This window comes from Colletotrichum paranaense, assembly GCF_030867605.1.
Source record: "Colletotrichum paranaense strain IMI 384185 chromosome Unknown Scaffold_11.1, whole genome shotgun sequence".
NCBI classification, from domain to species: domain Eukaryota; kingdom Fungi; phylum Ascomycota; class Sordariomycetes; order Glomerellales; family Glomerellaceae; genus Colletotrichum; species Colletotrichum paranaense.
Genome location: NW_026848969.1, coordinates 66,938 through 80,876, shown reverse-complemented (window position 1 = coordinate 80,876; position 13,939 = coordinate 66,938). Strand labels below are relative to the sequence as shown.

The window sequence follows — 13,939 nt, the reverse complement described above, 5'->3', positions numbered from 1 at the left end:
CAGACACCTGACCTTAATGTGAATAACAGATGTCTTTGGCCGGAATCAGGTACCGTGGGTACCGCTGGTCACAGCATATATCATTGTGCCGAATTCGTCTAGGTCCTCCAGCCATGCTTTTACTCTTGTACGCCTGTGGATAACTTCAGTCTCGCTGAAATTTTCAGGCACAGGCCATAATTCGTCGATAGCCAGCCAACTATCTGGCCATTCTGCTTGCTGAAGGTCATATACACCTCTCCAGTCGCGCCTCGTTCGAGTCTCCCACAACGCCTTGGACGCCGGCGCTGATAACCCGCGTAACTCGGTGGCAAGATGAGTTGAGAGGCCGTCATGTGTCAGCAGGGCGCTATCGAAGAGGCACATCGTGAACAGAGTTCTTCGTTTAGCCTCGGCGGCAATCCAGCACTCCCACCTGGGACGGGGCTCATCTCCGGAAACGCACGTGAGTCCTTTCTTCGCCACCGCACATGCGAGGTCCTGGGTACTCATCATGGCCTCCCGTAGAAATGGGTAATAAGCTTTCCCGAATTTGAAAAAGATGACCATGGCGTAAATAAGATGCGTTTGAAATGCTGCGAGGAGTGCCATATCATCGTAGGAAGCGTGTTGGCTGTAAAGCCTCGCCATCTCTACCTTGAGTTCGTTGGCTACGGCCTCGGCGCCTGCCACATCGGGCCCACCAAAGCTTCGAATGACCCTAAGACAATTTGACAAGGGTTGGCTGGATGGCAGAGTTATCTGGGACCAATGTACAAAAGGAGGAACCTTGCGCCCGCGGATGGAACAATCCACGTAGGATTCCAGAATCCTCTGGATGAAAGCCGATATACTCGGCGAGTAGTTCTTTACCAATTGTCCCGGTATTGGGACGAAGTTATTCAGCCATCGATTGGCAATGTCATCAGCGTTGATGGTGCAGACAAGGCTCATGTCCGAGAAGTCGAACACATCAGGCTTGAGGACGTCTGATCGATCGGTGTCTGTGGCCAGCAGTTCGCCCGCCCGGAAGGAAGCGCACGTCTCGTTTGACGGAATGATTCGAAACGGCGAGAACCCCGCGTTCGCTTCCACAGTCGCGGATATCGTGGTTGCTACGCGGTCCGTATCGACCTCGGCTTCAGCCTCTGAATGCAGACCGGCAGCACCCGGCGCGGATGAAGGGATCGTCCGAGCCTGTGGATAGAGACATGGGAGGCCCCGCTGGTGGCACCGGGAACATGTCACAGCTTTCCGGTCACATTTGGCTTTGGCGGTCGCGCATGGCTGGCATGCCTTTTGTCGTGAGGTCGAATACCTGGCGGGCCGCATTACTAGGCCAGCACGGCTACAGTAAATGATCGCGTGAGTTTGGAGAATTTGAGCATCTTAGGCCCGGTGGGATAAGCCGGTTTCGCAACGAGAGCCGCGCCAAGTGAGTTGAAGTTGCATCTAGAACACGAATCTGTATGGACACCTTGGAGAGTTGGAGACGAGCGAACTTCCCCGCAAGTCCAAGCGAGGCGGGGAAAATGAGCTTTACGTAATTGAGAGACGACGGTGTCAGTTCATGTACTAAATGTTATGGGGCTTGGAATAGGCGCTGTAATGACACCGTAGATCGAAAACTGAGTAAGTAGAATAAGCAAAAATGATATTCGGCTCTGGGTATGATTTGAACACACGACCTGCAGGACCGCGGTGAACGGCACCTGCCGCTCTCCCTGCTGAGCTACCAGAACGTTATGTTGGCAATCATATCCGTCAAAGAACGAGCGAGCGAGCGACTTGATGCAGTCAGATGGAAGGACGCAGCGTAGTTCCAGGGATTGTGTCGGTTGCATTGGCTCTAATGGGAGCACAAGCTGGCCGGGGTTAACGTATCTGGATATGAGTCAACAGCTGTAAGCAAGCAGTGGTTCGCTGATGTAGCCTATATCTCTGAGTCCAAGTGGTTGAGCTTAGTTAAACATTACCAAGTTGGAGCAAGTTGTTCAACGAAGCCCAGACGTCAAGAAAGAATGATAGTCGCACGTTTGACAGAATGTTATAGTCATTGAAACATCAAATAATTATCGTTATGCTACCAGCAACTTTTACCACATCTTTTCCCAGGTTCTCCTAACGAAAGACATCTCAGCCAGTCTCGCTCTCTCCACCTCCTCGATGCCACCCTCCTCCCAATGACGGCACTCGGCATCAACCTCGGCCTTTCCGCTGATGAGATCTGCCTCCTTGGGGTGAACGAAGCGGGTCCTCTTCAGAACCTTCCAGATGAGAAAGGTGACGACACCAAAGATGAGACCAAAGTAGGAGGTGATGAAGCCTCTCACGCTGAAGGGATAGAAGTTGTCAAAACCAACAAAGATGAGAGCCAGGATGCCCAAAAGCAGAGCCAGACCGGGGAAGTACGGGGTCCAGGGAGACAGGTAGGGGAGCGTCTCGGGAGGGAAGTTCTGGGCCATGCGGGCGCGGTAGAAGCCCATGTAGGTGATGAGCATGAAGGTGTATGTCATGATCAGGGCGGTGGTGGTCAAGTCGACGAACCAGAAGAAGACATCGACGGCGCTGTTTGACGAGACAAGGAAGGTGATGCAGGAGATGACGGTGACGACAAGGACGGAGTAGATGGGAACACCGGCCTTGGTGCACTTGAGGAGGAACTTGGGGGCCTGTCCGTCGCGAGCGAGACCATAGAGAGTGCGGGAAGTCGAGTAGAGGTAAGCGTTACCGCAGGACCTTGAAAGCTGTCAGCATGATTCGAGAGTAAGCATCACGTAGTAAGGGTACTCACCATCCAGAGAGGAGAATGAAGGCATTGATGATATCGGGAAGAGCCTTGATGTGGAGGTTCTTGATACCGACAACCCAAGGGGAAGCACCAGCACCGGGCTCGCCGCTCTCAATGGCGCCGAGCAAGCCAGGGTCGCGGGAGCTGCAGATGATGCCGACGCACAGAACACCGACAACATAGAAACCGACAAGGCGGTAGAAGATGAGCTTGGCGACGCGAGGGATGGTGCGGCGGGGGTTTTGGATCTCACCAGCGGCGAGGGCGATCATGTCGGGACCGGCAATGGTGAAGGCAGCGTAGATGACAACCTTCCAGAATCCCAAGAACCTTCCTGTCGACCCGTCGGTGAAATAGGCGTGGATGTAGTTGCCGTCGCCCCAGTTACGGAATCCGTAGGCGTCGTTCATAGGGTTGCCGCCGGACATGGTGATGAGGGTGATGAGGCACAGGCCGATCAGCAGTATGACCTTTGTCGAAGCCATGATGAACTCGGATTCTCCGTAGTACTTGACTGCAACCAAGTTGACCGCCACACAGGAGACCATGGCCACGGCAATCCAGGCAGCTGGGTTGATATCCGCGTTCCAGTATTGAATGACCGTTGCGACAGCGCTGTATTCCGTACAAACCAACATGAGACCGGCGAAGAAGTAAGTCCATCCCATGGCGAAACCGAGAGCAGGGTCAACAAAGCGAGAGGCGAGTTCGAAGATGGTACCGCGAATGGGCAGGTAGGCGCACATTTCGGCGACAGACAAGTTGAGCGGCCAGATGAAGAGGAGACCCCAGAAAGTGTAACCGAGAACGAGAGAGAGAGGGCCGGCCTTGGACAAGACACCGCCAATACCGACCTGTCAAAACGTATTAGAATCTCGAGATAGCTGCGCTGCAAATCGCAAACCTCGTAAGGCTGTGAGAAGACCTACCCAAAGACCGGTACCAATAGAACCTCCGATAGCCATGAGCTGGACATGGCGAGGGCTGAGACCACGCTGGGTCTCGCCATAATGTTGAGCAACAGCAGCATTGGTGCCAGACATGACAGTCCCGAGCTTGTTGCTGTTGGTGCTGTCGGCACGGCTGAGGCCGACAGTCTTTTCTTCCATCCCTGAAGCCATGTTGGGCGGGTGACGGTAAGATCTGTGTTTTTTCTTCGGTGATCCGACGTCCAACTGTCTAAAAACACAAGTCGTCCAGGTATAGGTAATTGCTGGCTGAAGTCGGGTAGTACCACTCTCAGAGACGCCGAGCAGATCTAATAGGATGCGACTGAAACACAACTCAACAACCTGGACGAGTGAGGAGGGCAGTTATTCTATATAGATGAGTTGGTTGTGTGCCCCTGGCCCGACGCTACCTTGCGTCCGGCGGCCCCCCTTCCCCTCCATGGTTAGCTTGCTAACCTTCATCTGACGTCTCCCGGTTCCTGGGAGAGAGACAAGCCAATACGGAGCGTTACGGAGGTATTACCACTGGGTATGTGTGTAAGTATGCGACTTACTCGGGTCGTGATAGACAAGACCAACGGACGGGCCCAAGTGCCCCATCTAATAGGAGCCCCGCAGAGATAAGCAAACCGCGCCAGGGGATGGTTGGCAGCTGGCTGGGGCGATCAGAAGTGTGGGCGCGGGGGGAGGAGACTTGAGGAGGAAGCATCCCTGCTTGGGGGTAAGGGAGGCAACGTCAGAACGGGCGATACCGACGATAACGGAGAGAAAGTCACCTCGTTGAGGGTATCTTGACGCGTTTCTTTGATCCATTCCCAATGAAGATGCCCTCATTCCCACGTTTACGATTAGCCGTCCAAGGGTTCCACTGGCGTACACATCCGAATTCCGCGCCTGGTCGAATCATTGCAGCAACAGGCCAACGGCAGGCCATGAGCTGAGAATCACCTCAAGCATTGGGGTAAGAGGAAATCTGAATGTGATGCCGACGATAGCCACTGATCCGAAAGAGGAGACTTGGTGGAACAGATGTTACTGGGTAGAACAAGGGGCCCAGAAAATCCCCGGCAGTCGTCGATTGGGCGGCCCACGCATCAAGCATTTGCTGAGACTTTTCACGCCTTTCGCTCCCTTCAGTTCTTCCTGGTTGGCGTCGGGCTGACGTGTGCTCCAGGTCCTGAGCTTGTCTCCAAGTCTCTCCAGAATCCAAGGCCTCAAGCCGCAAGCCTTTGGTCTTGAGCCAGACCATTTCCTAATATCTTGGCAATGGGTCGAGCGACATCCGACGTCGGATTCAGCCATGAGAACCAGGAAGAAGCCCCCCCATTATCCGATAGACGTCGAGTTGATGGTTGGCTGAAGCACCTAAAAGACCGAAAAGACCCTTGGAGAAGCGCGGGTGAGAGGCGAAAACTTGGGGCTTAGCTCCAATTACTACCGACAAACGACCGCGTTCTGGCATGACTGACGGCTCTGTACTGCTTGTGTCTGCCGGCGGCCACGCCGAAAAGGTGTGTAGCTTCCTCGAGGAACGCGGCAGCAGAAGCCCTGGAGGCCCTGCTTAGCTCCGGGCTGGCATGTCCATGTTCCGTACCTTTCCCATCAAACAAGGAGCATGGCGGGATGATTTGCGGTGCCATTGCAGGAGAAGATGCACAGAAAGCGGGTAGAACCCCGACAAAGAACCCAGCCCCGGGTCCAAGACGCCCAACCTGAACGCAGGCACGCAGGCTACACAGCGCGGTCTGCCATCGTCCCAATCACGGCTTGCGGGAACGTTCGGGGCCTGACTCGCTCGTCTGCAGAGTGCAGAGTGCACACAGCAGGATTCGGAATCCCGTACCTAGTTTGTCTGTAGGGCGCGCGTTTGTCTAGGTTTGGCTGGCCTCGGTCCCAGTAAATTGTCTTGGCTTTCTCAAAGTCTCAATTCTACGCCGTACGGTCTGTGTAGGTATTCGTGCCGGTAACCCATCACCAGAACGCGGCGTTCGAGACGAGGCAGAGAGACCTGATAGTAATTAGATGACAGTGGAGTGGTGTCAGGCACTAACGCATCCCCATCTTGTCGTCCGGGGAAATTCACTATCACCGCGCGAACCCTCTTTTTCAAAGTGTTTTATTACGTACATTTGGTTGTATTAAATGGGTCGATGCGCCCCAAGATAGGATCCAGACCGAGAGGGGCGCCGACGCTTGACCGATCAAACTGGGACCAATTCGGCTTAAGGGAAGATAATGACAGACCGGTATGCTGTTTGCAAAATATAGGATCAAGACCGGGAGCAATAAAACACGGGGAAGTGGCTCGCATGCGTGGGGTTTCTGAGATGCGGCGATGTGGTGCCCTCCATTGCGTGAAGTGCTCGCAATGTGCCCACCGAGACAGGTACAAGTTTGGTACAAGTTTTTGCCATTGCAATATCAATATGAACAGTAGGTCATGGAGGAGCTTCGTTATATGCTTCTTCACCCTTCAAGGGCGCGCGTTTGACAACCCAACAGCCAGGGGATCTAATCGGATCGCCCAAAAGCGCATTCCCGGCTGTAAGGTCAATACAGCGGCCGGCGCAGAGCCAGGCCCGGTCCCAAACTCTCGGGGCGGCGCCATCTGAAAGTGAGACTAGGTATGAGAGCCTAAGAAAGGGAAGTGTGGTGGTGTGAGCCGGGAACACGTCCCGGTCCTCTTCAGCCGAAGAACCGGCTACGTCCCGGCCGCCATCCTGCAACGCCCGCCCCTTTGATCAATATTCGCCGTAATTATTCACGTCGTACACTCACGGTCTGCAGTCTGCAGACCGCAGATACAATTGCATACAAAATCAAATGTGGTAAGATGAAGGGCTAAAACAAAGTATCGGGTCTTGACGGCGGATCCCGCCAAGCACATGAAGATGCATGAAATCTCGCAAAGTTTCGTCTACCAATCGTTCCAGTCCTCAATCGCGGTCCGACAGTCAGTCGTACTGGATATTGACAGGTCTTCCTTCATTCCTCGATCCTGAACTCGATCGTCATCTACACGCGTAATATGTGCTTTCTAGCGTCACGTTGAAGGGGCGGCCTTCCCATTCTCTCTGTCCCACCCTCACACACTCTCTCTCACACTCTCTCTCACACTCGGACAGTCTCTTCCTCTATCATCCAGTCCTCCGTCGACGAGTCGCCCGATTGCAGGGTATCACGGTAAGAAAAACAGCAATCTAGACTTCCGCCGCGGTGACTGTAACTGTGATGGTCCCCTCACTCATCCCCTTGGAGGTCACAGTCTCGACGATGGTCTCCGGTTCCTCGCCGTCCTCATCCTCTTCCCCCACAATCTCTCTACCCGACGAGTCCACCTGTCGCCGATCGCCGCGCCGCCATCGCCCCTTCAACCAACGCCGTCAGCTCTTGCTGCCGTTCTTACTGCCGTTCACCACCGTCTTTGGCGGTCCTGCAGTCGCGCGAGGAGTGCGATCGCCGCTGCCTCGGGTGCCATTTGTAGGAATATAGAAATCGTAGCGGCTCGGGAAGAGAATGATGTTTGCCAGCCGCAGGAGTTCCGTCTCCGCTTCCGTCTTTGTCTTGTTCCTGATGCCCTCCTCATCATCAATATCCATGGCATCCGCATGCTTGGGCGGGATGACACCCGCTGGTTCGACATCGTAGGGTGCCAATCCCATTGCGCGGAGGCCGTCGACTCCGCCGTACTCCTCGACCTCCTTGGCACCGGGACGATCCTGATGCGAGGCTTCGCTTCCCAGCCCACCCAGCGTGTCAAAGTCCGGCCCCGGTTGACCGGTCTGGAATGCCTTTCTCTGGCGAGCGAGGAACAGGGCATTTGTCTGCGTTAGGGGGCAAACGGGGGTGTACGTGAGCAGGGAAAGCTCATTTGACTCGTTTTGCAACGACGGCGGGACGCCTAACCTGGTGCCGCCCGTGATGATGGAGTAGGCCTGGTCGCAATGCCAGATGACGTAGTCACCGGCCTGTAGGCTAGGCATAGAGACCAGACTCCTGCGCAGATGCAGATGCGGGTGCCAGCGTTCCGTGAGACGCTGAGCATGACCCGGGACGGCTCCGTGGATAATGGTATTTGGCTCCAGGTCAAGCGTCCAGTTGGACGCATCAAGATACGCAGCCCACTGGTCCGCCTTGCCGCCATCCGGCTGCTCTGGCGGCCCACGCTTCGGCGAGAAGAACGGCCGCAAGAGGAAGTACGCAGCCACCAGCTTGGGCGACGGCAACACGCGCACCATGCCCTGCTCAACCTCGGTGAGCGCGAGAATACCCTGGAACATGCGGAAGATGCTGCAGGCGCCCGCGCCGTTGTACAGATCCGTCGTGGCACCGACTCGGCCGGCCGGATCCCAGGGATCGTAGGACTCCCAGTCGCCGCGGAAGACGGCCTCGTAGGTGCCGCCACGGCCGTAACCGTCCGGTTCCCAGCGTTCTAGACTGCCGCTGTCGATTTGCGCGATAACGGTTGATGAGGCAGTGGTGCTAAGAGAGTCTGCGGCCGAGTTTCCGGTGGGTTGACCGACGGCGCCGAGCTTGTCGTTGTGAATACGAAGACGATCGGCATAGCTCACAGGTGCCCGGGTGATGTGCACGTCGTCTGTCGATTCCCAAAAGGACATTGCGAACTTTTGCGCGCGCAGCATGTTGGGATGCGCGCGGGCACGCACCTGAACGGGCGTCCAGAAGAGATCAATGCAAGTAGGGTCGTGAAGAGCGGGTGGCTTGAACTCGCGGTTCTTGTCGAGATACTCGTGAGTTTCGTGCACCCATTTCTGAGCATCGTTGGGCGGCACAACGCCGCGTATGACAGCTACACCATACCGGCGCAGCCTGTGCGCAAAGGCTTCGACGCGGACAGGGTCATTGATGTCGGTGAAGTTGATGGACGGGATCAGCTCCGATCCGCGAGTGGAGATATCTGTAATCTCGGTCCTCAGAGCATTGATGAGACGGTGCCACGAAGCCTCAACGGCAGCTTCGTGGCCGGCGATAAGCCGCTTCTTGACGCCAGCGAAGCGCGATGGCAACGGGATGGGCTCGGCCCCGTAAAAAGAGACGACGGGGGGCTCCATACTTTTGGGGAAGACCTTGCGGCTTGCAGCGGCTGCAGCAGCGGCGGCACCGGCCACTGCAGCAGTGGGAGTCGAGGTGGGCGAGCGCGTCGTCGCGGCAGAGGTTGCAGCTGTGATGGCCGCAGACGAAGGGGGCGAGGTGAGGAGAGTAGAGGTAGGGGAGACGGAGGTGGCCCGGGACACGGCGGTAGACGACGGCGGGGTCGTCTTAATAATTCTGGAAGAGGTCCTGCGTCTTCCTCCTCCTCCTCCTCCTCCTCCTTGCCCTCCTCCTGATGGTTGTCCGGGTCCTCCTACTCCTAGTATCCCTCCTCCTAATAACGGTATCCCTCCTCCGATGCTCCCACCGCTTCCGCTCCCGCTGCTGCTGCTTGACCCTGTACGTGTACCTGACCCAAGCCCCCTGCGAGTAGTAGCAGACTTCTTCCCCAGCCGTGATTTGGGGGACTTGACAGACGAGGAGGGTGCTGCGGGAGCTGGTGTTGTGCTTCCTGAGCTCGTATTACTACTGGTCGTCTCGGTCAGGATCGCTGTGTTGCCGGCATCTCCAATTCCCCAAACTGCTGCTCCTCCTTCTCCTTCATCTCCATCTTCTCCTCCTCCTCCTTTCCCCCCCTCCTCATTTGCGGGGGGCGCCTCAGTGGGGCCAGCGGCCCAGCGGGCCAAGATCATCCGAGCTGCCGTCGTCCAGAGATCGAAAGGGGGGTGGTGTGGTGGGGGAGACTTTAGCAACTCTTATTACTCGAGACCTCGAGTCGAGAGCAGCGTGAGTAGTGTGTTTGGATGCACACACTCACACTGATACACGCCTATGCGCGAGTCCTGCAGCCGACTCACGAGTCAAAGTAAGTACTGATACCAAAGGTTTCCAGCTGCTCTGTACAAGCTCAGTCCTGCTCAACAGAATCTTTCGCTAGCCAACAGATGCGATTCCCGATGGATGATCAATATTGTGTATGGGCCGGTCTAGTTCCCGGGTAGAGCAGAAAAAAGAGACACCTCATGTGCTCAAGTGACTCTCAGACTGATGCGTCGTGTTGTTGAGAATCATGAGAAGTGAGATCGAATATCGTATCCGGCTGGCCGAGGTGAGATTGAAGCTGTCAGTTGATCCGATCGTTGCCTCCAAAGCAAGGCCTTTCAAATGAGCGAACGAAACGCAACGCGTAAACCCAGCTCTCAATAGTCTTCTTTTTATATATTCCGAAATGTCTCGTGACGGCGCAAACCACACCACAATGTCGTGGGCTGTCAGCGCCTGTTATTCCCAAGTGGTGGAAACCGGACACAACTCCTGTCCTGCAGAGGTAATGATCCAAAAACCCGGACAGACAGCGGGCGGCGGCGCAGGAACAGAGTAAGTTCTGGGCCTAGTGTCGCTCGGGGTTTTCTTGACAGCAGTTCCGAATCGAGTGAAGAATGACACCTCGTGACCGTCCCAAAAGGGGTTGCAAATAGTGGCGGACCAAGACGGCCGAAATGGTAAGAAACGGTAGTTGACCTCGTCGTTTGTATCGTGGCCAGAAGAAGACAGGCTCAAATATTGACATGAGTGTTAGTGTGGCTGAAATTCATAGAACCACAGAAAACCCCTTTTCAAATCGAAGTAAATAAAACAACGCGTGTACTCTTGGGGCATCACGAAGACTTTATCATCAAGGGATTCAAGGTCGCGGCCCGCACTACAAGGCAGAATGTGTCCACAATTCCCATCTCTACCTTCGCGTCAGCATGGCCATAGGAACAACAGGATGCAGAGCCGAGAAGCTGGTCCGGCCGTTCTGGGCTTGGCCTGGAGGGGGTAACCATCCATCTGCGACGAGATAAATTGCTTCAAAAACCTCACTTTGCACCAAAACCGTCTTCTTCCGGGTGAAAAAGATAGGGCGGGAGGGGGCGCCGCGGAGCTTACGGGCAGATCGAGCGCTCGTGGCCCCATCACGACCTCCGTCTGCGCTGCCCGCCGGGCCGCGAACCCGCGTAGCAGCGCCACGGCTAAAATGCGGAATGTCGCTCTGAGCGTGGGTTGGTCAGAGCCCTGGAACGGCCTCCTCCTCCAGAGTCTCCCATAGTCTCTCAGATGAGAGTCTCCCCGGCCCAAGAGGCCGCTTCTTCCTCGAGCGGTATCCTTGTCATGGCCTACAGTTCTGTCCAATCAATCCCCGGTCTCATGAGTGTGTGCGATGGACAGAATCGTACAAGCCTCCTGTACGACGGATACAGACAGTGGTAGGTTCCGTGAAAGCCGCCCGCCCCCATGTTTGTGGGAAAACCTGGGCGAAGAACCGTTGGGTTTTGGGACTTGTTGGTCGCTTTGTACATGGGATTTCAGCGGAGGGATACCAGTCGGCTTTGCTTGATTCTCCCTGGAGGCATTTCTTAGTATCATACGGACATCCCACTGGCTAAATTCCGGAGTCTCTATCTTTCTCTCTTCGTCCCCATCGGCAATGTGTCTGTATTGAAAATCACTGTTCGGGGACCAAAAGACGGCCTGCAGCCTACCACTCAGATCCTGACCCTCGGGGCACATTGCGCCGCAGCTAAAAGGGTGATAAGACGTACAGAACTTAAACTGAGTCGCGCTCGACATGCGACTTCATGCCAAAAAGAGATCAATCACGCTGCGGAATCAGGAACATGTGAATGGTGATGGATAGCAGTTGCAAAACACTTGTCAATAAGCCCATAAGGTTCTCCTCCTGTTTCTCCTGCATTGATAATGGTCATGTACTATCGCCAAGTTGTGCGCGTTTTCGGATACGAATGTGACTGGCAGCTTTTACGTACTTCTGAGACGCGGACCCGAAGAGCTTCGTGAGGGCCGAAAGGATGGATGGCCGAAGGACAACTCCGTTCCTGACGGACACTTACTCGCCAAAGAGTTTGCAACGTTGCTGCAGTTCATTGGGCCGAACTGCTGACTGGACAGACTCAACTATTCCAGACGAAGGGGGTGACGACGCCAGAGAAGGGAATTGTCCATCTGGATTTTGAAGTCATGTTTGAGGGGGCAGAAGGACGAACGGCGTGTGTGAGCCTTCACTCACTCCTCAAGGTGAGCTAGGTATCAGAGCGTAGCAACAGCGAAAGCGACCTGAAGGCTCGCGACCGATGGCGATGTGAGCCTCCAATGGCGTCTTTGCTTGACACAGAGGGGCGGCCCAGACTGGACGGTCAGTTGGCGGTGGGAGGATGTGAATCGACCTCGATCGAGATTTGCCTTTGGGCTCCTGGTTTCATTGCCAGTGTTTCGTGCGCATCAACACACACCACCTGTTCGTTGCAGAAGGTCCATCGGGACCAATCTCTACCACTTCAAGAAGCAGTTCAACCAGTCAGTCCAAGGTATGTCTACGGATATGGGGGGCCGCAACCTGGAAGCATCCCACGAAAAGACTCCGGCGGCCCAGCAGTGCAGCACCAAGAACACCAAGCTGGCCCGTTGGCCCCCAAATGTCGGGCAAACGCAGAGGCTCCGTCTGCCCCGATTCCCCGAGAACCCCCGCCAACCATTATGATTGCGGGGGTACGGAGTATCCGTAATGTGCTAAATAATAAGCAAGGCTTGCCAGGGCTTCTTCCAGCCGCCGACATTGCAGGAAGGGTCTCCCGTTTGCCGTCTCGCGTGGATTGGACTGTGGGACGAACTGACTGGGGCCAGAATTTCACGCGCACTTCCCACTAATCCAAATATCCGTGAATTACTACGGATACTGCCTGCTTGGTCATCAGTAACCGAAGATTCTGCCCCGATCCACCGACCCGAATGGAGGCATACGACGGGCCCTTGAATCTTGATGCTTGAGTTACCTTGGGTACAGTGCTCCTTAGGATCCCGAGGGGGAAAAGTCCACACACACGGCACACGCCGCCGTTGGATGGCACGTTGCCCGCATTCTGCACGTCTTGCAGACTGTCAGACAGGAAAGGATCCGGCAATACGACGAACCATGGACTACGACGAACGAAATGTCCTGAAACCCGATGACCCTCCGATGCTCTCGGCCGCCGGGGGCTACCTTAGTTGGTTTAATGTTGCTTACCACGTCTGTAACTGTCTGGCCAACCAGTCGCGTGCTCTCACGACTTGGAATTCTCTAGTGAGGAGATATGACTTGGAAAGTTGGAATAAGAATTCAGTTAAGGATTCAAACGGACGAGCGGTGCATATGAGACGTTGGTTCTCGGACTGGGTCCTATCACCAACCAGTTTGGATAAGGGGTCGCGAGAAGGTGTACTGGGTGTTATGTGTATGCATGGAGTCTTCCAATGCAGATACTCCGTCTGATTTCTGCCATGGCAAACTTGTTTTTCCGCATGCTTCTCTCGCAGCATCCTTTCTCTCTCAAAGTCACAAGCTCATCTAGCATCTAGCACAAGATGTCTGTCTTCTGCGGAATTCCAAGCTACCCACAGCAGCTGTTAAATCGGCGGCTCGGCCGAAACTCATATTGCTCCAAACGCCGCCGATTGGGACCGTTGCACGGATGGTGCCGACAGGCAGATCCCAAGCCCAGAGTTGAACGCAAGGCTATGTAATAAGCACCCAATTTCACAATCTCGTCTGGCGGCCAACCCCTCCCGAGATTTGACTTGGAGAGTCCTCATCTCCATCACGATCAGACTTTCTGCCCAGTAAATAGCGTAGCACGCAGAACGACCCCTCCACTGTCCAGTGCCCAACCCGAGCCCGCCAAACCTGTCAATAAACTTCCGCTTGAAACGGTTTTGGGCGAGTCGCCCGTGATAGCCCAGGGGTACCCGTCGACATCGACTTGCCTATTGCCTTCTAAGCGACTAAGCCTCCCGAGCCTCTCCATAGCATGCCAAGATTGACGATTTAAACTTTAGGCACGAACCTTGTTGCTGTCAGTCGGATGGAGTTTGCATTTTTTTGCTGCTCACACACGCACACTCTGCTTCACCGCTTGGCTTCGTCTTCGTCTGTTCTTTTGCAGTCGGACAACGATTCCGTACTACAACTGTCCTCCAACATGTTTGCGATGAAGCGATGAAGGGAAACCAAACAGGCTTGAACCCCGCCGACCCCGCGACTGGGAACGGGCCCAATCCATCACATCCAGACTCCCCAGCCGTCCTTCTCTACACCATCTTCCGCCGTTGTTGATACACCACTTGCGCC

General features: G+C 55.2%; 3 protein-coding genes across 3 annotated transcripts; 1 reads left to right on the top strand and 2 right to left on the bottom strand.

The window, feature by feature from the left end:
• Positions 1 to 45: 45 nt before the first annotated feature.
• On the bottom strand, positions 46 to 3,891 carry CPAR01_12344 (amino acid permease; the record flags this gene model as incomplete). Its single annotated transcript, XM_060496601.1, has 4 exons — positions 46 to 1,176; positions 2,139 to 2,718; positions 2,774 to 3,624; positions 3,700 to 3,891. 4 exons carry the CDS (start codon positions 3,889 to 3,891, stop codon positions 46 to 48), a joined length of 2,754 nt encoding a protein of 917 aa, XP_060344134.1.
• Positions 3,892 to 7,103: 3,212 nt separating this feature from the next.
• Positions 7,104 to 9,464, bottom strand: CPAR01_12343 (uncharacterized protein; the record flags this gene model as incomplete). Its single annotated transcript, XM_060496600.1, has 1 exon — positions 7,104 to 9,464. One exon carries the CDS (start codon positions 9,462 to 9,464, stop codon positions 7,104 to 7,106), a length of 2,361 nt encoding a protein of 786 aa, XP_060344133.1.
• Positions 9,465 to 12,142: 2,678 nt separating this feature from the next.
• Positions 12,143 to 12,313, top strand: CPAR01_12342 (uncharacterized protein; the record flags this gene model as incomplete). Its single annotated transcript, XM_060496599.1, has 1 exon — positions 12,143 to 12,313. The coding sequence occupies one exon, from the start codon at positions 12,143 to 12,145 to the stop codon at positions 12,311 to 12,313; it is 171 nt and encodes a 56-aa protein (XP_060344132.1).
• Between the last annotated feature and the right edge of the window lie 1,626 nt (positions 12,314 to 13,939).